Source organism: Sorex fumeus, unplaced genomic scaffold, assembly GCF_029834395.1.
Source record: "Sorex fumeus unplaced genomic scaffold, SorFum_2.1 ptg000058l, whole genome shotgun sequence".
NCBI lineage: Eukaryota > Metazoa > Chordata > Mammalia > Eulipotyphla > Soricidae > Sorex > Sorex fumeus.
Genome location: NW_026606115.1, coordinates 14,804,996 through 14,830,390, shown reverse-complemented (window position 1 = coordinate 14,830,390; position 25,395 = coordinate 14,804,996). Strand labels below are relative to the sequence as shown.

The 25,395-nt window shown below is 42.7% G+C and overlaps 1 protein-coding gene across 5 annotated transcripts in view; it reads left to right on the top strand.

The window, feature by feature from the left end:
- TMEM164 (transmembrane protein 164) overlaps nt 1–25,395 on the top strand; it is a 544,838-nt gene that overhangs the window by 155,607 nt on the left and 363,836 nt on the right. For all 5 annotated transcript variants that reach the window (XM_056125663.1, XM_056125661.1, XM_056125662.1 and 2 more), the window contains one exon: nt 3,035–3,113. In XM_056125663.1, coding sequence (XP_055981638.1) covers nt 3,035–3,113 — 79 coding nt within the window. The remainder of the gene's footprint in view (nt 1–3,034; nt 3,114–25,395) is intronic.

Below are 25,395 nucleotides of genomic sequence, written 5' to 3'. Positions count from 1 at the left end.
TGGGTCTTGGCCATTGATGGGATTAACGGTGCTGGGGGAAGTTGGTGGGTGTAATGCCTACATACTGGAAGATGGGGGATCTGGGTGGAGGAGGCCTAGTCCTGATCCAAGCAGGCTTGGAGATCTAAGCCCCCAGTCTATAATAATTTTATGCTATAGATATTGCTTAATTGTTAGCATCAATAAGAAAGACTGCAGTAAAAATCTCTATGCATGCAAAACTGTTGATCAGACATAGAATATCAAGATAAATGACATTCATTATTTAAAAAATGTATAAAATTTTTTAGCAAGGTAGGAGTAGAAATACCTTTCTTAAATCTAAGTAGAGGGAATCCTTAAGTACCATGAATACCATACTCAGTGCATATGCTGGGATGTTTGTCTTGTCCTTTAAAGAAGGTCCTTAGGGGGTATGGTGCCACCAGCAGGTCAGTCTGTACCTGTGAGGCAAGTGCAGTAGCAGCCTGATGGAGCCTTCAGACTTCCAGATACCCCAGAATTGCTGCTGTGCCTTTGACCAGACCCCAAAAACTTGGGGCAAAGTTTACCAAGAAAGTAAACAGCCAAAAGTTAGGTATGTGGGAAACACACCCACAAACCACCTCTGGCTCAGCTATATAATTGGAGGCATGGCCTCTCTGGTTCCTGATTGAACTGCTTAATGGCCATGATCCCAGGGACTCAGAAACAAATCTCGAAACCCAGCGGCTTTTGGCAGAAATGCATTTGGTCCCTGCAGTAGGTTACTGGTGCTGGGCCAACCCAGGTGGGAATAGGTTTTGTGCCTTGGCCTGTTCCCCCTGGCGGCCTGGTGGCTGCCATCCTCCAGAGGCCACTGGACAGTCAGGTTTGGGTCCGCAGTGATGAGACATTTTGGACCTCATGGAATGGGGGTGGAGCCGGTCCTGTCCTCCCCACCCCAACGAGACCCTAAGTCATCGCCCACAAATGGCCTCTCTGGCTCTTAATCAAGCTGCTTAATGGCCAAGATCCCAGAGATTCAGAAATAAATCTCAAAACCCAGTGGCTTTTGGCAGAAATGCGTCTGGACCACGCAGTAGGTTACTGTCACCAGGCCACCCCACGGGGGAAAGGGTATTGTCCCTCTGCCTGCTTCCCCCTGGAAGCTCGGTGGCCATCATCCTCCAGAGGCCATTGGACAGTCAGGTTTGGGCCCGCAGTGACGAGACATTTTGGGCCTCACTGGATGGGGGTGGAGCCGGTTCTGTCCTCCTCGTCCCAATGAGACCCCAAGTCATCGCACACAAACAGCCTCTCTGGTTCCTGTTCAAGCTGCTTAACGGCCATGATCCCAGAGACTCCGAAACAAATCTCTAAACCCAGCAGTTTTTGGCAGAAATCCGTTTGGACCCCGCAGTAGGTTACTGTTGCCGGGCCAACCCGGGGGGAAAGGGTGTTGTCCCTCCGCCTGCTCCCCCTTGGCGGCTCGGTGGCCACCATCCTCCAGAGGCCATTGGATAGTCAGGTTTGGGCCAGCAGTGACAAGACATGTTGGGCCTCACGGGATGGGGGTGGAGCCAGTCCTGTCCTCCCCACCCCAACGAGACCCTAAGTCATCACCCACGAATGGCCTCTCTGGCTCCTGATCAAGCTGCTTAACAGCCATGATCCCAGAGACTCAGAAACAAATCTTGAAACCCCAGCGGCTTTTGGCAGAAATGCATTCAGACCATGCAGTAGGTTACTGTCGCCAGGCCACCCTAGGGGGGAAAGGGTGTTATCCCTCCACCTGCTCCCCCTTGGTGTCTCAGAGGCCGTCATCCTCCAGAGGCCATTGGATAGTCAGGTTTGGGCCAGCAGTGACAAGACATGTTGGACCTCATGGGATGGAGGTGGAGCCAGTCCTGTCCTCCCCACCCCAGTGAGACCCCAAGTCATCGCCCACAAACGGCCTTTCTGGCTCCTGATCAAGCTTCTTAACAGTCATGATCCCAGAGACTCAGGAGCAAATCTCAGAACTCAGCAAGTTTTGGCAGAAATCCCTCCAGATTCAAGTGTTAAAATTTTGAAATTTCAAAATTACGCAGCCACTGCCTTAGCCATGCGACATCATATGTTATTCATAACCAGCAATAGAAAACAAATTGTCTACTGTTGCCTTTTCAGCAGATCTGAGTGTTGGGGTAAAATCTCAAATAATAATGGTGGGTCTGGTGTCAAAATATTGAATGTGATCAAAGTAGAGAGAGATTAATGTGGAAATCATCTGCCCCACGGGTAGGGGGAGGGTGTGGGATAGGGGTGTACTGGGGTTGTTGGGGTTGGAGAATGGGCACTGGTGAAGGTACGGGTGTTTCATTGTATGACCGAGACAGACCCGAAAGCTTTGTAACTGCTCTCATGGTGATTCAGTAAATAAAATTATAAAAAATGAAAAAAAAAGTAAGGTGGAGTTCATGCACAATTCAATCAGCTAATCAGTGGCTGAATAAATAGCAGTACTCCTACATAAATAAATAAAAAAATAAAAAAAGAAGCTCCTTTAATGCTTCTTGCAAATTGGTTTCAATGCTGTGAACTCCCTAAGCTGTTGCCTGTTCGTGAAACTCTCTATAGAGTGTTAATTTTGAAAAAACACTGGTTAAACAAAAGGAGGGTTAACACCAGATAAACAGTATTAAGCAAGTTTCTTATTTGTAGAAACCACTTAAGTCAACATTCCAATTGATTTATAAAGTGAACATCTAAGGTGTATATTGTTCATGTGTGTGTATGTAGCAACCCTCTAAAGTGATATATTGAATATAACATTTAAGTTTTTAACCAAACTTTCATAGTGAAGCTTTTATTCTAGTAGCATCTGCACAGTACACTTTGGAAGAGTACGATCACAGACCAAAAGATGATTAAGTGTATTCATTTCAGTCTCTTTCGGGACCACAAAGGGTGGGGAAGCTGGTGTGAAGCACAGGGGGGGTTTGCTAAGTTTGGGCCCTCAAGAGCAGGGGCTTTCAGGTTTAGAATTCGATGTTATCCATGTTGACATCTCTCTCCAACCTTGTCTTTGCAGCTCCCTTTTGAATTGGAGGTCTACTATATCCAGCATGTTATGTTGTATGTGGTTCCAATCTATCTGCTGTGGAAAGGAGGTAAGGCCACTCACCCACACCACTGTGCCCACCTGCACACCTAATGCCTGCCAAGATCTTGAGTTGCTGCCTGACTAGGCTGCCATAACAAGTGTGATGCCAGCCACAAGCCTGTGGGCCGAGGACAAAGCCTTCCGAGTGTCGAGCGTGCTTTTCTGAACCATCCTTTGTGGGTAAACATGGATGGTGCCACAAACTGCTTGTCTGGGGGGGGGGGTGGTGGTCTAGGTCTTGGGCTCTGTGGCTGTAGTGCTTTGGGGTTTGTTGCTGCTTCTTCCTGCCTCGGGGTGCAGTTAATAGTGGAAGGAGAGAAGGCAGCATGCAGTCGTCTCAAAAGAGGCACTTGCAGCTCTGGTCCAGCCAATCCATCTTCTCTGAACTGAAGAAGATCCAACAAGGGTCAAGAAGTCTAGAGACGATGAGATTTGGGGACTGATGCAAAGGATGGGTGACTAAACCTCCTATCTCAGGTAGAAAAAATCATCGAATTCCTTTGTGCCTGAAGTAGGGGGCACCATCATTTGCACCATCCAGAATACCTTGGCTTTGCTTGCACTGCAGACCAAAAGGAAAAGCAATGTGTGTCTTTTCTAACTGAATGGTGAGGCAGTCTCTGAGACTTTTAGCTACCAGTTTCTCTTATCTTGCTTGCTGGGCCTTTGTGGGGAGACCAGACTCTCCCTACCTCACCCCGTTACTAATAGTGCATGAAGAATGGCATGAGGCCACATGGACCTTTGAGTCCCCTGGATGAAAGATGGTTAGGAAGTTGTGTTTCCTCTAACTCAGGAATTCTGGCCAACCCCCCAAAGTATGGCTGGGAACCAGCCTTCAGGACCAGTCAGCTTGGGCGTTTGCTGGCTGGAGAATGGCCCTGTTCTCTGTGGCATTTCCTGCCCTCTGAAAGATTGGCCTGCGGGTCCTGGTTTCTTTCAGTTAAGATTGTTTTTAAGTTCCTATTCTTTGGGGATGTTTTTAACATATGCAGCCACTTGGTGTCGCTTCACTGCCACTTTTTCATTTGCTCTAAATGTTCACTTCCCTGAGCTTCAAGGGAAGCAACTCTCAAGTTCCAAAATCCAGGAGAATTTCAGGCCATTTCTCAGGCCTGTCCCTTGTAGCATAGAAACAGTTACCTAATATTTGGGTCTTCGCCCCGTATTCCAAAGCGAGTGATGCAGGCAGCTACATCCCTAGCTCTGCATCCCCAACACTCATGGTACTTGCTGTCTGAGGTGATGGCCAAGTTCTGGCTAAATGTTCATGCCTATTAGCTACACTTAACTTTTGTTCTAAGTGAGTCTGATGCGGAAAAAACTAGGTAGGTTTCCTTTTTCCTTCCACCTGCTCCCACTTCACTCCAAAAATAATCTGAAAAGTCAAAACTTCTAAATTGGTGCTATTGCTACACTATTGAGGGAAAACAAACTGAGAAAGGATTCCAAGTCTTAATATGGTGACATCAGTTCTATATTTGTGTTAAATAAAACCCATTCAAGTGTGAGCCACTGGTGGTACACACTGGCATCAAGGTGCTAATTCCATTTTTTCTGCAAATCTTTCTGCTAGGGATTCTTTCCCTTCTGGTGCCTGGCCCTGTAGGCTGGAGAACAAGGAGTGCTTTTCTTGAGTGCTGCACATAAAACACTCTGTTAGGCCAATTTTGTGTATTTTCCTATCACACTCGATCTGATGGAAAAACTTCCTGTGGACAATAAAATCAAGGCTTAGAAATTGTGAGGGACCTTGCCCATAGCTATAAGAGCAGAGCCAGGATTTAAAGCCAGCCTAGTCTGTCTCCCAAGGCAGTCCTCCTTTTGATGTACCACATTCACCTAAAGGACTATATCTTTTCCCCAGCCATATTTATCTGGAATTTTTCCCCATACTCCCCTCACTCAGCCATTCATTCACTTAACAGGTTTACTGAAACCTCTCCTGTGCTGTCATTTGCATAAGGGATTCAATAACACTGATCATAGAGGTCCAGTTCTTCTGCAGGAAGTCCTTGTCTCTGGGGAAAGACAGTAAATTGTAATAAAACACAATACATGAGAAATAGGCGACTGTAGGACTAGAAAATGTGGTTTCCAGAACCTTCTGTTATGTCTCCCCACCTCTGAGCTTCAGGGAAAATCTTGGCTTCCTTCTAGGCTCTTTGTTGCCATCTACTGTCCACTTCAGGGAACTGCTAAACATTTCCAGACAAAGAACAGTTTCCCAAGGCTGATTTCACCAGCGTTTCTGACCCTTTGCAGAGGAAAAATAGAGCCGGAGTGAACAGTGGGAAGATTATTTCTTGAAAACTAGAAACCTTGAGGGTTTGGGCCTTTTCTTTTCTGAAATTTTGTTGTCATTTTCCATAAAGAGCTAGTTTAGAATTTTTCTTTCACCTAACGTATACATCTCCCAAAGCAACTTCCTTCTTGTGTTCTGGAAGCACTTGCTTGAGAACCCAGCTCCTCCTTCCCCCTGGTTTGTGGAAGCAGAAATTTCATTCCTTTCTGTCCGCTCAACTCTTTTATTCCTTAAGTCTTTCATTCCTCCATTTCTGTTTCTTCTTTTTGTAACTCTTGGCCTTTGGCCCACTGGAACTATATATTTTTTAATAACATTCCCACCCCACCCCAAAACTACTGACTCTTAGCATAACACAAAGACTGTCTCTTGCCTGAAATTCGCTAGTGGTGACTGTCCTTTCTGCCCTGTGCAACTGTGGCCTGTTGCACCACAGTCTCTTCCAGGCCATTATTTCACCTTTTTCCCTTCAGGAAAAATGCTGTCTCCTTTACCTCTACCTTTTCCCCCAACTAATACTCCCACCTTACCTGTTAGTCACTCTCCCTCCTGTCTTCATTCATAGATGCTTTTGGACCATGGGTCTCTGACTGTGCTCAGAGCTTACTTCTGGCAGTGCTCGGGGGACTATATATGGTGCCAAAGATCAAACCCAGGTCAAATGCTTGTGAGACAAGTGGTCTGCCTGCTGTACTATCCTTCCCATCCCTGGCTCTAGGTATTTCCATCACCACTGTAGCTATCATATTGGGACACTGCCAGTGAGAACCGCTCTTCCACTCCTGAGGTCTAGTCTCCTTTCATTGCTGTGATTTCTGCACCAGCTTCTCTTCAGCACCTGGACCTTGCCTTTCCCTACAAATCCCCTGTCTGAGATTATAAGCATCTGTATCTGTCTCTTTGGTCCAAATATCCACTTCTCTCCTCAGTTTCCCAATAAGCTTATATACCACTATCACCAGTTACTGGAACTTTCCTTTCAGCAGCTCTTCAAAATACCTCATTCCTCATCCTTTTCCACAGAACCTGTGTTTAATCCTAGTATGCAATCTTGGCCTACTGGAGCATCTTCTCTGCCATTCTCTTGTGGGTAATTAGAAAGCAGTGGTCTCTGTTTGGACTTCCCTTACAGCACCATTGATCATCTGTTTCCCATCTTTCCTCAGTTCCCCCACATACTTTCCTTGGACGTCATGGGCTAAATCTATCCCACCCTCCTCAAACTCCTGTCTACTTCACTCCAATCTCCTCACCTCCCCAACAAGTGCCTGAGAAAGTAGAGATTTTCAGGTGGGAATTTTCTCAATAGCTTCACTCTCTAAGACTCTATCCTTACCCACCCTCACAGTCTTCTGTGCCATCATGGTGGAACTGGTGTTCCAGTGAGGCTATCACATACTGATGTGTCTCTCTCATTCCACCTATCTGTCACATGTACACCTGGCTTTCCAACCCTATCATTTCTTCTTAAGGGGTCACACCTGGTGGTGCTTTGGGTCTACTCCCAGTTCTGTGCTCAGAGGTTTCTCCTGTGTGTGCTCAGTTCACCATAAAGTGCTATGTACTGAACTGACCCCTGTGTACAAAGCCAGCACTAAGTCCATTGAGCTCTCTTTGACCCTCCTACCCTTGTTCATGCCTGAATTCTTAACCAATAAGGACGCAAAATATTTCCTATTCTAAAATACTTCCTTGGGGCTAGAGAGAAAACACTGCAGGTAGAGTGCTTGCATGTGGTCAATCTCCCCAGCACTCCATATGGTCCCCTACAAGTACATCCAGGAATGATTTCTAAGCAGAGAGGCAGGATTAAACCCTTAGCACTACTAGATGTAGTCCCAAAATAAAACACAATTGCAAAAACAAACTAAAACACTTTCTCATCCCTAGCCCTTACGTAATTCTTTATTTTCCCCACTATGTTAGGTAACCTTTAAGAAGAACTTTGAAAATATTTTTTCTAGTGCTCGTATTGACCCTGCTTCCATCCCCAGCTCTGCATGATTTCTTGAACCCTGTTGGAAGCTTGCCCCCCCAAACGCAAAGCTGCGAGTAGCCCCTGAACGCATCAGGTGTACCCCAAACTTTCCCACACGCAAAGAGGAAAAAAGACATAAATAGAAGCAGCATTTCCGAAATCTCAGCTCTCCAGATGCTAAATGTTCGTCAAGTCAGCTTCTGCAATGTGTAGATACTTATCAGTTTTTTTCAAACATGTTCTCTCTTAAAAGAAACTTTCTAATATTCATAAATTCTGGGTTCAGGCATTAAAATTTTCTCTTTTAATGTGCTTGCACGCAGCTGAACCAGGTGTAATCTCTGCCATCATATAACATTCCCTGAGTATAGCCAGGAAGAAGCCCGGATCTCTGCCCTGTATGGCCCCCCCCCAAAATCTGTCACCTAGAGTGAACTGGTGGACAGGGCAGGTGTGCATGACACTTGCCTAGATCTTTTATGTGACTTGAATTCCTCCAAATATTGCCTTCTTCTCGGCTGCCTGGCTCTGCATGGACAAAAATCTCTGCATCATCAGGTGCTATTTGTTATTTCTTTTTGGAATGGTCTCCATTCATGCCTTCCCAAATCTCTTCTTCTGACTATCCTGCTTCATTGGCCGTGCTTTCCTCAATCACATTTATGAATGCTTTTTACCTTTATCTTATGAAATACTGATTTCTCCAGAGTTCTGATTTCTAGACCAGTGCAACCTTTGTGTGGACTAGGGAGTGACTTCCAATGAAGGCCACCCACTTGTCTTAGCTAGAACCTGGGACCCATTCCTTCTCTTTATGCAATGTAACCATTCATCTAATGCATATGGCTTATGGTTTGAATGGCTAAAACATAATACATATAATACATAATTTAGACATTCTGTGTTACATGTTGCTTGGAAACAGTAGAGATTCAGGCTTGGAAAGCTACCACAAGAGTTAAGGCACTTGCATTGCACAGCACTGACCCTGGTTTGATCCCCAACATCATGTATAGTACACCCAAGCACTGTCAGGAGTGATCCCTGGGCGCAGGGTCAGGAATAAGCCCTGTGTACTGCTGGGTTAACCCCTAGTTCGGCCCCTGTGAAAAAAGGAAGCAATAGGGGTTTATTGCTTATAGCTCCAGAGACTAGAAAGTACAAGATCCAGGCATTAGCGTGATCACTTTCTGGTGAGAGCTCCCTGGCCCTTGGCACTTACATGGCCACTTCTCTCATATTCTCACTTGGGAGACAGGGCACATAATCCCTTTGAAGCCTCTTGTCACTCATAACAGCTGATCCTAATGGCCTCAGCACCTCTCAAAGGCCCCAACTTCTGACTAAAACCATTCTCTTTGGAAGTTACGATATCATTCTATGAATTTAGGGGAAGGGGTGAGCATAGACATTCCAGTCCTAGTAAGATATTTACATGCCCCTCCTGTCAGGTTCTGACCTGAGGATTAAAAAAAAAAGAAAAAGAAGAAAAACAGGCACCACCCCTTTCCTCATAGAATTTTTAATGTAGTGAGGAGATATGTATCAATCAAAACAAGCAGTCACGGTCACGGTCCTCCTGTTGTTCATCAATTTGCTCGAGCGGGCCCAGTAACGTCTCCATTGGAGACTTTGTTGTTACTGTGTTAGGCATATTGAATACGCCACGGGTAGCTTGCCAGGCTCTGCCGTGCGGGCAAGATACTCTCGGTAGCTTGCCGGGCTCTCTGAGAGAGGTGGAGGAATCGAACTCGGGTCGGCCATATTGCCTGTGTGCAAGGCAAACGCCCTACCGCTGTGCTATAGTTATAATAATCACACAAACAAGTGTAGGAAATAGCTGAGAAAAATACTCTAAGGGAAAGGAATGTGCTTTGATGAGAACAAAGAACAAAACAAGATGATAGAGTTTGCAGGGTTTTTTTGGAGAGGAGGGGAACCCTGACTTTTCAACTGAGATCTGAAGGAATAGGCATCTGCTAGGCAAGTTTTGCCTATGTAGTGGGGGGATAAACTCTCATATTAGGACAGAATGGCATGGGTGACAGCACAGTTGAGGGATGAGAAGGGCAGGTTACACTGGGTGCAGGGTGAACTCAGACATGTAAAGCTCTTTTCACTGGGCTCAGGGGGTTGGCTTTTATCTTGATAGCTCTGAAAAGTCAGAAAATAATGTCAGCTTGTTCTTCCTAATGGTTCTTTTGACATTCATTTATATAGTTCAGTTCAGAATCAAACCGACAAAAAGCTCTTGTGTTAAATGTCACCTGTCCTGCCCTTTCTATCATCCTATGCAATCCCCTCACCCCTGCTGACAAACAGCTCCTCGGATAATAACTATTTTTTTTGTTTTTATCTGGCCTTTCAGAGTTTTCTGCATGTATTTAAGTAACTTTTAAAACTCTTTTCTTTCCTCTTTCCTCTTTCCTAAGAATAACCACCTGCACAACTGCTGTGTTTAGCAGTGTTTCTTAGAGTGCTTCCAATATAAGTCCCTAGGAAGTTTCCTTTTTGCTTTCCAAAGTGGTATGTGTATCTTGTTGTGGGGAGAAAATCCAGTATTAAAACATGGAAGCAGTCTGTATTGCATGAACACATGCCAGCCACTGTTTCCACCTCTTCCCACATATTGCCTCATGTCATCTCTACCCATTGTCTTAGGTAGACATTACTCAAGTAGGCTTTGCTTTTAGGTTCACATTACTCTTAGGTGAACGTTACTCTTAATAGGTATTATTCTTAGGTAGACATTGCTCTTAAGCAGGTATTATTAGTCCCAGAAAAAAACATTACTCTTAGGTAGACATTATGCTTTGGTAGTCATTGCACTAGGTATTATTTTTAGACAGACATTACTCCTAGGCAGGCATTGCTCTTAGGTAAACCTTAATCTTAGGTAGGTATTATTTTTAGGTAGGCATTGCTCTTAGGCAGGCATTGCTCTTAGATAAACAGTGCTCTTAGGTAGGTATTATTCTTAGGTAGGCATACTACTTTGGCAGGCATTACTCTTAGGCTGACCAGAATACTTTTAAGTATTAGGTGTTACTTCTTAGGTAGATACTACTCTTTGGTAAGCATTACTGTAAGTAGGCATTACTCTGTGCTTCCTCTCACAGATTTAAAAAAAACTGGAAGCTTAGATAGTAAGTAGCAGACCCAAGATTTGAACTCAGTATTTTCTGTGTTTATTGCTGTGAAACAAAGCATGAGATCAAGACACTGTACCCAGTTTATTCAGTCTTCTATTGATAAATAATTAAAATTCTTTCCAATATTTTGCTACTATAATATTACTGCTCTGAATGGCCTTGTATTTGTGCCTTCTTGATCTGTTGATCTGTGTCAATGGAGAGTTTAGGAAAATGACCCTTTGTGCACTCAAAAATCACTGTGTAACATTGAGTACTGCCCCAAACTTTACTGTAAAGAGTCTCCTGTTGACAGGAAATATTGCTGATAATATAGTTAACAGATGTTTCCATGTTATGCATATTATATACCATATCTTTCCAATAAAATAAGCTAGAAGGAAAAAGTAATTTTTAAAGTACTATTTTGTATTTAAAATTTAAATTTATTATTCTTAAAACATTATTATAGTTTAGGTAACATGGTTATACTACATTAGCAGCAGTATTTTTGGGGGGGGGCTTCCCCTGGCAGTGCTCAGGGCTTACTCTTACACCTGCACCCAGGCATCACTCCTGGCAATGGTCAAGGGACCATATGTGCTATCTGGGGTTAACCTGCGTCAGCTGTGTGCAAGGTAAGAGCCCTGCCCTTAACTCTACTATCTCTCCAGTCCCATGAATGCTTTTAATGTTACACAATGACTGCACACCACCACCACCAACAAAGTGGCTGAAGCCCTCTACCATGATCCCTTTTGTCACCTGTAGTCCACCCCAAAGGAATCATATGCAAAATACATAATACCTATATCATAGCACATTAATGGGTGACATATGTTTGTATGTTTACAGTATAAATTGTCTCTCGGAACCTTCATCAATAATGCCTTTTGTACAGGATTGCTAATAATCCACATCACTAACAATAGACATCAACAATTAAAAGATAATGTGAAATTTTTATATTATTTAAAGGGTCAATGATTAATGCATTACAAATAAGCAGCACAATGATTGCTTCACATTAGCTCAGCCCAGAGAGAAGTGAATGAGTGATTGTATAATTTTTGTTGTTTACAGCATTCCACTCAAATTCAAAGTACAGCTTGAAACATATTTAAATTAAAATGAAAGGAGTTACAAAATAAAGTAGTTCCTTGTGCTGATAGGCAGCTTTTTTGATTATGAGACAGGCATGCTATATGGTAAGGTAATTCCTTGAGACTAAAGTTAGAAACAGCAATGAACCTAATACATAATGAAGTGTATATCATCCACTCTGTGTTTGTTGAAGGGTATCTACTTCCATTGAAGTCTTGCACCCAATGAATGATGAGGGTAATGACACATAAGCATCCCACGCAATTTTTGCTGCACAGACACATTAGATTTTTACACACAGAGAACCAAGAAGTTTATTAACTATCCAGCACAATGACTAGTTACTGTTCGTCAATGAGAAGTGAATTTTCTGCAGTGAGGACTTATGCTTCCTTATATTTGTTTGCATTTTTCTAGACTGCAAATGAGCACATGTATGGCCGTGTGTATATGCCCAAGTTTTCAAACATTTAACCTTTTATAATAGTTTTATGTCTATATTTTTTGGTAGTAAATGAAAATATAGCCGCTTATGTATACATATTTGTGCATGTGTAATATATATACATTTTCTTTCCCTTTTTAGAAAATTATTGTAGGCGAAACAGCTTGGCTATGATTTTTTCAAATTATCACAAATTTTCCCCGAAGCAAATATATCTAAAAGTGAACTCACAGAGTTCAAGCTCACATTGTACAAGAGTCAGCTGAATATAGGATTAATTCCCTTAATAATAAATCTGTATGTAGTGCTGAATCAAAGAGTATATGTACTTGTAATTTAAATGGATATTTCTAAATCCATGAAAGTTGTTGCAGTTCAAATGTCCACTAGCAATGTGAAAGAGTGCCTGTTTCCACACAGCCTTATCAAAAGAATGTATTTATAGGAAGTATAAATACCATTTACAATGTTTTCTTGCAAATGTTATGTCATTTGATATAAAGGACTTGAGCATCTATGTATTTTCATATGGCATAGAGAGCTGGATCCAATATTCTGCTATTGAGGATTAACTATGTGTAGTTAGCCCTCAGTGTTATGAGTTGTGTATATTTTCTCCTATTTTATTTTTTGTTTTCTCCACTTAGTTCCTGATTTATTCTAGCTATGTCAGAGTTTTACCTTTTTATATAATTCAATATATCTGCCTTTTTAAAAGCCTATTTTATGGCTTCTGAATTTTGAGTCATATTTAAAAATATCTTCTCCCATTCAAAGTTGTAAATATATATATATATATAAAGTACTGTGTTTTCTTTTGCTATGTTGATAGTTGCAGTGTGTGTGTGTGTGTGTGTGTGTGTGTGTGTGTGTTTTACCCCTAATGGGTTTTTTTTGAGTTTGACCCACATCCAGCAATGCTCAGGGATTACTCCTGGCTTTTTGTTCAATGATCACTCTTGGTGAGCTTAGGTAACCATATATGGTATCAGGGATTGAGCCTGGTTCATCTCTGTGCAGGTAAATACCTTAATAGTAAAGCAAAACAAAATGAGACTTTCAGTGCCCCCCTCCCTTCATCCTAGTGCACAGTATGTACTGGCAGCATCGAGATCCTGCCCTGACCTCATTTTTCAGTCTCAGATGATTTCTACCCTCTCTGCCTTGTACTTCACACTCTGGTAGGATGCAAATCCTCAGGGTGTGCCGAGTTTACTGTGTGATTTTCAGGCTTCTTTGTTCTTGGATGTGCTCTGACTGTGATTCTTACTGTAGTTTTGCTATTGCTAATCCGTGTTTGCTGCCTCTCCTGAATTGATTGCACTTATGGATTGTGCCACGTTGAGGTCAGGATTGGGCCTCACTCCTTTCTAAAGCTTCAGCACGTGTGGCTGTCAGGGGTCTTAATATTTCACCCTCCCTTTCAGATGACCATTTCTCCCTCAGGTTTCAAGAAACCCTGTCTTTTTGGTTCTTTTCTGGCTCTGTTCCTCCTGCTCCTCCTGTGTTCCCATATATTAATGTCACAAAAAGTTCAAGAAGTGTTTGCAGGTATTCTGAAAGAGGTATGGCTACAAGACCCATCATGTCCACACCAACATTCTTTCTTTCCTTCGTTCATGGCATCACTGTCCATTATGTTCCCAAACAAACAAACTGCCCCACAAAAACAAATTAAACTTTTCTACTGGTAAGTTCAGAAGTTCTGAGTATTCAGATTCATACAATGTTTGCAGAGTTAGCCCTTCTCCTCCCACCCCAGCCACTCCAACCTTAGTCTGGCTCGCAGCCCCTATTTCCAGTTCTACTTTGTTTCTTCCCTCATATCCCTGCCCCCTGGCTGCCCCTACCTCCCACTGTGTCTCTTCTCTGTCTAGTCTCTGGAGTGGCCATTCTAAATAAAGTGCATGTAATCAGATTTGGCTTCATTGCTTTGAAAATCCCATCCAGAATAAAGACCAAGCTCCTTTATATGGCAGTCAAGGCTGTTTCAAAATGGGATCCTTGCCTATGTCTTTGATCTCATTTCCTTTGGGTTCCAACTCCCATCACATCCTGTTTTACATGAACAATCTGCCACTTGTCTGGCCTTCCTCATGGCTACAGACAGGCCAGCTTCCCTACCTGAACCCTGGCAAATTCCATGTTCACCCTGGAGCTCTGTCTGAATTTCCAAGGCAGCCTGAGGCACATTTTGTTTAAGTGATATTTTAAAATAATGCTACTTTTAAAATGATAAAACTTTTAAAATAATAAAATGATACTTCGAAAATAATTTTCTGATACTTGAAAAGTAATTCTGGTGGGTGACTAGAGCAATAGTACAGTGGGTAGGGTACTTGCCTTGCACGCAACCAACTGGGTTCAATCCTCAGCATCTCACATGGTCCCCATAGCCCACTAGGAGTGAGCAGAGAGCCAGGAGTTAGCCCTGAGCATTGCTGGGTATGGCACCAAAGCGTGCATGCATTTTGCCATTAGGTGGCAGCAGTGTCCTTTAAAAAATCTTCCCAACTTGTGTTGCAAGCTTGCCTGTTTTATTTCTTAAAACTTTAATTGTTAGGGAGCATGGCGGCAATTGTAGAAAGCAACCAGTCTCGATTAATAAAATGTAAACAGATAATGTTTAACCTGTAGCTACATCTTAGTAATCTCCTACACAAGGACTTAATGTCTCCCTGGTGAGATACAACAATCTTCACTAACTTGCTCCTAAGGAAACATTTTTTATTATCCTTTTAGCAAATTATTTGTAACAAGCAATGTAAAATAAATTATTGAGGACCTGCTCTGGGTGGTTGAGAAAATTGGAAATAATGGTGGCGTGAAGGTGCAATGTGATGGGATTGGTGTTTGTAATACTGAGTGTCAGTAACTAAACCAATGACTTAATAAATTTATACAATTAAAAAAGTTAATAGTTACAAACAATAGGGCTGCAAAGATAGTGCAAGGGGTAAGGTTATTGTCTTGCATGTGCCCAATCCCTGATTTGAACCCTCTATTATTACATCGGTTCCCCCACGCAGTGCCAGAGATCTGCCTGAGAACAAAAGTATCCCTTAACTCTGCAGAGTGTAGCCACAAAAGAAAACAAATAGTAACAAACAATAAAATTGGAACATTGTTATTATTAAGATGCTGTCTAAGGGTCAGAGGAAGGTGACATCTGTATGACCCCAGAATTTTGGCCTGGGTGACTAGGGGGTTGTAGTAAGTCCACTGCTAAGAGGACAGAGAAAAAGAGGATGATCAAGGTTAGAAAATTATATTACATGATTACATTCCTTGAGTGTGAGGCACTTCTGGACTATCCTGTAGAGTATTCTAGAGGTTTTCAGGGGAGTCGGGCTAGAGGCTGATTTTAGAAGTATTGGTATAAAGGTAGCAGATACCAACATAGGAGTGAATGAGATGGTCCAGAATAACTGCAGGTGGAGACTTTCAAAACCATTCCAGGGAACATCAACATGTTAGTAGAAGAGATAAAAAGAGTGTCTGGATATAGCACTAGTGACATGGCAATTGAAAGGTTACCTGGTTGTCTTGGAAGCCAGGGCAATGCAAGAAATCATCACTTCACATTGCCCCTAGATTTTTCGAAAGTGCTACTTTAAGCTACATAACAGACATGAATGACACCATTGGGTTTGACATTAACTTCATTTTTGCTGCATCCACGTTTTAACAATGATGCTGAAGGAAACACTGCTAATTTAAGGATGTCCTCTTGGAATTGTTGTCAGAGTCATAGTGATTAAGAGTGCCACTCTGTTACAGCGTTCCAGAAAAGGAAGGTGTGGAGATGAAGGTCAGGAGTATGAAGGAACATTTGAAGTACTAGTGAGAAAGGAGACAGGATGACGTAATAGGTGATGAGAATTCCTGAGAATGGAAGGAAGTGATTGTGGAATAAAATGTATAGGGTTAAGTAGATGAGTGTGAACTGTTTCTATACTACCTAATTGAATTTTCTGTGATGCCACAGTCATTCTGTATCTACTCTGTCCAGTATGGTAGTCACTGACTCCATTGCTTAAGTGAATCCTAAGCAGATGACCTGTAGCTTGTGCGACTGAGGAACAAAGATGGAGCATTTTCAAATTTCCATTTATTAGAATGAATTTGAATTGAAGTTGAAATAGCAAAAAACAAAAACAAAACAGTACATTTCCAGGCATTTGTCTAATTTCTGGTTTATGTAGTTACTCCATTTTCTCCAGTGTGGTTCAAGATTCATAAAGTAAAGTCAGGAGAGATAACACAACACGGACGGTACTTGCCTAGCATGTGGCTGACCTGGGTTCAATCCTGAGCATCCCGTGTGGTACCCAGAGCTCACCAGGAGTGATCCCTGAGCACAGAACCAAGAGTAAACCTTGAGAACTCTCAGGTGTGGGTAATCCAGCCCCCCTCACCAAAAAGAAAGATCCAGAAAAGAAGGTGGGTAGGGAGATAGTACAGGGGTTAAGACTTTTGCCTTGCATTTGACTGACTCTGTGTTTAAGAGCCTGTACCACATATGGCTTCCAACCCCGTCTGGGTAGCTTAGGCTACCCAGTTTCTGTTCCTCTTCACTGTGAAATGGTGGTAGTGGGTAGACTTGCAGATAAAACTTGGTATTTGATGGGCACTGGTGGAGGGATGGGTTCTTGATCATTGTATAATCGAAACCCAAGCACAAAAATTTGCAAATCTACAACTGTACCTCATGGTGTTTCACTAATAAAAATTAAAAAAAAAACTTGTTATTTGATGTATCAAAGAAAGAAATTGAAAGTATCACCACAGATATGTTTCAAAAATTTCCACAATTGTATTTGAATACCACTGGTTTCTTTGGTAGCACCTTATTTCTTTTTAAAATTTATGCATTGATGCCATTGTTCTGAGAAGAGGTTTGGCATATTCCCTGGCAGATGAATCTCCCTGCCTGCAAGGGCAAAAGAGAAGTCTGGTTTCCAGGCTGTTTGCAAGTCACACATTTTGCCACTAGAAGGAGATCTAGTTTCAAAATTACAGGAAGTGGCCTTTGGCTTGCTAGTGGTTAAGAAAGTTGTTTTGAAATACTGGCAATTCAAAGGAATGGGTTGAAGTTCAGGAGTGGAGTATGTTTCAGGAAACTGGGGGTGTAAGAACCATATTGTTGGACTGAAGAGATGATATAGAAGGTAGGGTGTTTGCCTTGCATGTTGCAGGCCTGGGTTCCATCTCTGGCCACCACATATGGACTCTGGAGCACCACCAGAAGTAATCCCCAAGCAACAAGCCAAGAGTATGCCCTGAAAACTGCCTGGCATGGCCACAAACTGAAAATAAAAGCCCTTTTACTGTTTGATTCTAACAATGCCACTTCTTCCTGGAACCAGTGCTTCTTATCTGAGTTCCCACCCAGCTTTACTTGGGGGAATATTTGTGGAGGGAGTCTGGTGTCCCCTTGCTGTCTGGGGACCATGTGATTCTATAACTATATCTAGGATCTAACTCTAGGATCCCACATGCCTGTGTGTTCCAGCCCTTTGAGCCATCTTCTGCCCCTCGTTGAGTGGACTTTAAGCTTCTTCTAAAGATACTGAGGGTTGGATGCAGCCCTGGTACTAGTTTATAGGACAGTTAAAGGAAATGTGCTTTTTCCAGTAATGGCTGCACCAGGAAAATAGCTCTGAGCACTGCCAGATAAGGCCCCAAAATGAGAGAGAGAAAGGGAGAAAGGGAGTGGAGAGGGGGAGGGAGTGAGAGAGAGAGAGAGAGAGAGAGGAAGCGAAAAAGGGAAAGAGGAAGGGAGACTGTAAATTCTGAAGGCTTCTCAGGGTTTAGTGCATGAGGCAAGAGCTGGGGAATCTGCTTACTTGGCCCAGAGCTTAGCCCTGTACCAGAGGTTGAGTAGGTAAAGAGCAGGAGATTTCTGAAAACCCTGAGGTTTTTCCCTGTGTAGGAGAAAGTAGCTGTAGCTCTGCAGTTCTGCGTTGGCAACAGAACCTGAAGTCAAGCAATTCTTGCTTTATTTCACTTACTTTCTCTTTGTTGTTGTTTTGGGGCCACACACTCCAAGCTTGGTGCTCCAGGGTAGCTCCTGGTGGGACTCGGGGCCCATGTAGTATCAGGGATTGAACCCTGGGCTTGCTGCAAGTAAAGTGTAGCTGAGCCCTTTGAGCTGTTATATGTTATATATTGTTTTCAATTTCATTTTTCAGTTTCCTGGAGATGCTGTTGCTCTTTCACACCAGGCTGTGAGTCTCTCCTGGCAGCTTCTCCCATGCCCCCGAGTACCTCAGCCACCTTCAGGATTCCACCTCAGTGTCTCCTAGGCGATTAGAACACCTGGAATCGGAATCATTTAACTGACTCTGGACAAAGAATGGAAAATGCAGACCCCTTTCAGATCTCCTTAGACTCACTTAGGTCTTTGGGGCAGGGACCCAGGCATCTACTGGAGTTCTCTGGGACAAGGACTCTCAAATGTTTGTGGCTCCTGCACCTGTAGAGGCTGCCTACAGAGGAAACCAGTAAAAAATGCCAAGCATAGGGGCTAGAGTGGTAGTAGAGTAGGTAGGGCACTTGCCTTGCACATGACCAACCCCAGTTTGATCCCTTACACCCTGTAAGGTCTTCTGAGCCTCAGGAGAAATGATTCCTGAGTGCAGAGCCAGAAGTAATCCCTTAGCACTGTTGGGGTGTGACCCCAAAACAAAACAAAAATAAAAAATGCCAAGTGTAAGATTCCTGATTCAGGACCACTGACTTCAATCTTTTGCGGGGGGAGGGGGGAGTATGTCATCACACCCTTCAATGCTCAGGGGTTACTCCTGGATCTGCATTCAGAATTACTCCTGATACTGCTTGACAATGCCAGCTATGATACCCTGGTCGGCTGCCTGCAAACACCCTGCCTTCTATACTATTTCTCTAGCCCCCCCCCCCATGTTATCTTTTAATATAATAGGATCTCAACATGACCTGTAAAGTATACAGCAGGGAACTGCCTTTCAGTAAGCCCTTGAGTGCATTAGGTCATCAGGGGCAAGACTGAGAGCCAGCCTCTAGAGGATTCTGAGACTGCTGGGAGAGGAAGCCTCATTGCCTCGATGATCCAGAAGCTGGCTCTGCTTGTAGAATGCTCACCCGAGACACAGTGAATATGAACTTCCTCGGTGAGGTGTGCTGCTTAAATAGTACTTCTCTCCAGAGTATCTCCATGTTCCTTTCACTTGGCTTTTGCTTTTTTAATAGGGCTTGCCCCTAGAGGTGCTCACAGGGCCTGGGGACACTTCCTGGGCACCCTCACAGTAATGTGCTGATTGGGTCCAGCGTTGTTCAGGGGCCACTGGGGTTAGATCCAGCCCACAAGGAATGGAAGTCAGAGTCTCACATGGTTCTACTACTTTGAGCTATAGCCCTGACCCTCCTTTAGCTTTCTTTTTCTGTACTACTTTCTTTTTTTGGTGGAGCTCTGGAGGGTTAAGCCATATGTGGCTGTACTCAGGAATGGCTCCGCACTCAGGGCTCACTCCTGGTGGTGTTCTAGGTGTTGGAGATCTGGGTTGTTGGAGATCGAAACCCAGTCAGCTGCATGCAAGGCAATTAACTTACCCACTATACTATGGCTCCTGGCTCATCTCTTTTAGCTTTTATATAAAATTATTTGTGAAGAAATTCTGTGAGCCAGGGGGCTCACAGATTTTACTGTGAGAAGAACACTGAAGCGTGAAGGGGCTTGGATCAACACAGTTTTTCACCCAGAAACTTGTGAAGGGTAGAAAGCAGAACCTGGGTCTCCGCTTCAGTGCAAGGCCAGATACGTGTATTGAGCTTTTGTTTTTGTTGAGTTTTTACACTCTGCCACTGAGCCGCATCCCCTGTCTCTATTAACTTTCCCCCCTTTCCATTTAAGAGTGTACTTCGCAAGCAGTGTATCAGAGAACCCAGAGCATGTTCCTGGAGATTTGCAGCCACTTGAGTAGACTCCAGTGATGTTGGGGAGCAGGGCAGGGGCAGGAACCCACATGGTACCAGAGATAGAACCAGGGTAAGGGCAGGAACCCACATGGTACCAGAGATAGAACCAGGGTAAGCCTTGGTATCTTTTTGAAAAACATATCAGTTTTGGGGGCTGGAGTACAGTAGGTAGGATATTTTCCTTCCATGCTGCTGACCTGGGTTCGATCTCCAGCATTCCATGTGGCCTCCTGAGCACCACCAGCAGTAATTCCTGAGTGCAGAGCCAGGAGCTTACCGTCACTGGGTATGATTAAAAGAGCCAAAAAAAAAAAATCAGATCAGTCTTCATAGACAATATGGCACTTATGTTGTATAGTCAGAGCCTAAATATTGAATGACAGCTATTCAATATTTTAGGTAAATTAAACCACATTACTTTTTATAACACATCTCTAATATATCTCTAGGTTTCATTTTCTCTTGTTTCATTTATTTAAAATTTCTTTTCTTTTTTGAGATTCTGTTGGTTTACAACACTGTTGTTAATAATGGTTTCTCATGCACATAGTTCATAAATGTGGTGAGCATATGTACAGCCTGGGTACTTTAATGTGTGTTCTATCTCTCTGGCCCCATTAGCTTATCTTAATGAACAAAAAAGAGCTGCTTTGAGTTAAAATGGCAGGAAATAGTGAAAAGGGGGGCTTTGATCTCCTTCATTGAATAGGTTTCTCTAATTTTGTTTGTTTGGAAGCCACATGCAGCAGTAGTCAGGGCTTACTTCTGGCCCTGCACTCAGAGATCACTCCTGGTGGGACGTTCGGGGACTATATGGCATGCCGGGATTGAATCTGGGTTAGCTGCTTGCAAGGCAAGCACTCGTCCCACTGTACTATCTCTCTGACTCCGGTTTCTTTATTATTTTTATTTTAATTGTTAATAAAATAAAGTGATTTACAAAGTTGTTCATAATAGAGTTGTTTTAGGCATATAGTCTTTCAACACAAGTCCTACCACCACTGTCTCCCTACCTCCACTGATACCCTCAAGTTCCCTCCCATTCCCCTGTCTGCCCTGTTGGCAGGCATATAGCAAATTTACTTCACATTGCTTTCCCCAACAAAATTTAAAGGAAAAAAAATGGAATTATCAGAAAGTAAATAAATAAAAATCAGTTTATGGTGACTGGTTGATAAGTGATTTTAACCAATATAAATAAGATGTTAGATCATTATTGAAGATGTATAAAATCCCTTAGCAAGCTAGGAGTAAACATACCTAGGGCAAACCATATGCACCATTTGGAGTGCCATACTCAAGCCACATATTAGGAATTTTGTCCTGTCCTTTAGAGAAGCTCTTTTCATGCTTCTTGCAACACTGGCTTTAGGCAATGAATTCCGTAAGTTGTTGTCTATCATGAAGTTCTATATTGTTCAATCAAATTTGAATGATAGTCTAACTGGGTAGAATAGTGTGGTGAGATGTTCATTTTGTTGAGTTTTTATACTGTTTTCCTCTATACTCTGCTGGTTCACAGTTTCATTGATAGATCTTCTGTACATTTATGGGCTTTTTTTGTTTGTAAGTTCCTTTATTTTGCTTGTTGCATTCAGTATTCTGTATCTATCTTTGAATTTTGTCATTTTTAGTATAGTGTGTCTTGGATTTTCTTAATTGAGTCAATTTTTGCTGGAACCCTTCAGGCTTCTTGGATCTTAGTGCCTGTAATTCTCAACGCTGAGAAATTCTTATCGATGATTTCTTTAACTATTGTGTATTCATCACATTTGCCTTCCTGTTCTTCAGGGACTCCCATGATTCTTATATTGTTCCTCATGAACTTTTCATAGTTCTCTGGTATGCTGTTCATTTCTTTTCAGACTATTTCCCACCTTTTGCTATTTCCTAGCAGTTTCCTCCTCATCTTGGAGCTCCTTGATCTTTTGCTCAGCTTATGTTATTCTGCTTTTCAAAGCAGATGTTTTTATGTTTTTGATGTTTTCATGTCACCTACCATGTTCTTCATTTATGTCATTTCTGATTGTAGTAGTTATTTCATTTTGATTCATACTTTCTTATGCTTTGCTGACTACCTGTGCCATCATTTCTGTAATTTCATTGAACATGTTCATCATAGTGTTACTAAAGACATTGAGGATTTACTGGTGCTGTTAATGTATTTGGCGATATATTTTTTTCACTTGTTGAGCATGGTGTACTTATGTTCTTGCTGTGCTGGAGGTGAGTCTTTGTAGTTAGACCATCTGGAAGATGCTGATGGAATAAGCTGAGGTTTCCCTCTGTCTTCTCTGCCCATCTTCACTAAATGATAGGAAGAATAGAACAGTTGTGAGCAGTATGAAATTTGTTAAGTAGATCTGTTGCTTCAGGACCTGAGTGTGGGCCTGTTTAATGACACAGGTCAGGTGTGGAAGCTGCTGGAAGCTAAGTGGAAGGTAGGGATTCTGCCTACCATTTTGGATTAGGTCAAATGATGTCAGCTGCAGGCAGCCTCACCTGGAATGGCAGAGCAGCAGGCAGAAGCCCCCAGTTTCTTTATTTTTTATCTTTTACTTCCTCAGTTTTATCTGTTGAGTTCCAGGCCAGGTCAGGGGCCACATTCTGTAAGCCTCAGGAGTCAGAAAATTGCCATAGTTACACGAAGGGGGTGACGCAGTTGGCCCCAATATTTGTAGAGGGATGTTTGGCCTACGTGAGCACTGTAATCCCTCAGGATAGAAGGTGAACAATATGGATCTTCCACATGAGTTCCCAATCCAGGGTATCCTCATCCACCCTCACTTCCTTCTTATCTGTATTGTTTTGGGTCCACAACCAGCACTTCACAAGGCTTACTTCTGTCTGTACATTCAGGGATTACTCGTGGGCTCAGGGATCACAGGACCTGTGTAGTGTCAGGGATAGAACATTGGCCCTTCACTCCTCAATACACACACACAAAATCAGTGACCAAATCCTGTCGAGACAGCCTCTTGAGCACTTCTCAGATTCATTTCCTTTTGCTTTATCCATTGTGTAGGGCAATGAGAAGGAACTTAAGAAATGTGTGGTCTGAAGACTAAGAGAGTCTGGGAGTTAGAAGTGCAGATTCTCATCTTTCCTGATAACACAGAAGTAGTAATTCCAAGAGATCTTTGTACTCCTATGTCATTGAAGTGCTATTTATGATGGCCGGAGGATCTGGAAACAACCCAGGGGTCCAACAATAGAGGAGTTGGCAATGAAGATGTGATCTATATACACAGGGAATACCATACTCAACTCTAAGGAAAGATGAAATCTGAGGGTCAGAGCATGCAGCAAAACCTGGTTGCATTTCAGGTATTAGATGGTACCCCTAACATCACCAAGAAAAACTCTTCAAAATAGAGCTGTAGTTACTTTCTCCTCCCCCCAGCACCCCTGAGTGTGGCCCACATTCCCCCTCACAAAAAGTAGGGGGAGGGAGGAGATGGGATCTATGCTAGAGAGAGAACACAATGCAAGAGAGCTCATTCAGGCCAAGGTTCAGTTCCTGGTACCAAATCACTAAACAGGGAATGACACCCGAATATTGCTATGTGTGGCCCAAAAGCCACAACAAGTAAAAAAATATGAAATCACACCTTCTGGTACAGCATGGATGGATCTCGAAAGGGCCATGTTAAATGAAGTCTGTCAGAGGAAGAACAAATGGCAGATGATTTCATTCATTCGTGATAAGTAGATTTGAGAAAATAATTAAGGGATGGATAATCTCCAATGAAAACAAATTTTCAAACTCTGACAACAGAATGGAGGTTAGTTACTGATGGGAGGACAGCTGGGTGACTTGAAAGACCTAGGGACTGTGGTGTGGAGGGTTTGGAGCACTGTGGTATTTGAAGAAGACCAGTAACTATATGCCAAAAGCATAAATAGCAACATTAGTATAATGATGTTGTCTCAATAATAAAAAAATATGGGTGCTCAGACCCACAGCAGATCTCTTGCATTCTTTATCAGGTTCTCACAGTGACTTGTAAAACCCATCTACGTGATGTAGAAAACACTGTCTCATGTACCGACCGTTATCTCCTGTTTTTCCCTCATTGCCAGGATAGTGCAGAGATGCCAGAATATCTAAAGTTCTTGAACATTCTGTGCTATTCATTCAGCCAACTTTTATTGAACCCCCACTTTGTGTCTTGGTCTGTTCTTATTTCTGCATCTAAAACTGTGAGCAAAGTAGACAAATATCATTGCTTTTATGGAGCTTACATCCCTGTGGAAGGAGACAGGCAGCAACTAAAAAAGTAAAATATATAATAACCCAAATGATGTCTGTGTCATAGAGAAAAAGATAAAGTGGGATAAAAGGCACAGTGCTATTGATGGGGTGCAAGAGCTGCACTTTCAAAATGGGGTGGCCTTATGTAAAGGAAAGGCCTCATTGAGAATGTGACATGTGAGTTAAGTCTTATAGATGAGGAAAGAATTTCCCAAAAGAAGGAAATGAGCATGAACTCTGGAGGCAGTCATGTTTCCAGCATACTCCAGTAACAGCAAGAAGGTCAATTGTGTCTATAGCTATGTAATAGAAAGGGAAAGTCATCAGCCATGGGGTCATAGAGGTAATATGGGGACTAGTGAAGATTATAAATAGGGTCAAATGATTAAAAAGTCTTTTATTCTAAGGAAGATGGGAAGTCAGGAGGAGGTTGAGCAGAAAATTTACATGATCCAACTCAGTACTGCAAGGGTAACTCCAGAGCTATTCTGAGATTAAACTCTAGCTCATAGTAGAGAGACCTGTCAATGATGTTTAGGATACTATCATGAGATGATAGTGCCTTCAGAGAGGGTATTGACTACAGAGGCAGAGAAAAGTCACTGAAGTCTGGATACATATTAAAAGTAGAGTCAACAAGATTTGAGGATAATACATCAAATACAACCGAAAGAGAGGAGTAAAGAGTGGTTGTTGGATTTTTGACCTGTCTAGCTTAGGGGACTGGTAATTTCTTTTTTATTTTTTTCTTTTTTTCTTTTTTTTTCTTTTTTTTCCCCTTTATTTTATTTTTTTTTACAGTTGTAGATTTACAATTTTTTGTGCTTTGGTTTCAATTATACAATGATCAGATACCCATCCCTCCACCAGTGCCCATTTTCCACCGCCACGGATAATATCCCTCCCACCCCCATTCCCCCATCCCCCCTGTCTCTGTGGCAGGGCAATCCCCTGTGTTCTCTCTCTCCTTTTGGGTGTTGTGGTCTGCAAAAGAGGCATTGAGTGGCAAACATGTTCAGTCCATAGTCTACTTTCGACATGCATCTCCCCTCCTGGGAGGATCCTCCAAACATCCTTTATTTGGTGCTCCCTTCTCTATCTGAACTGCCCTTTCC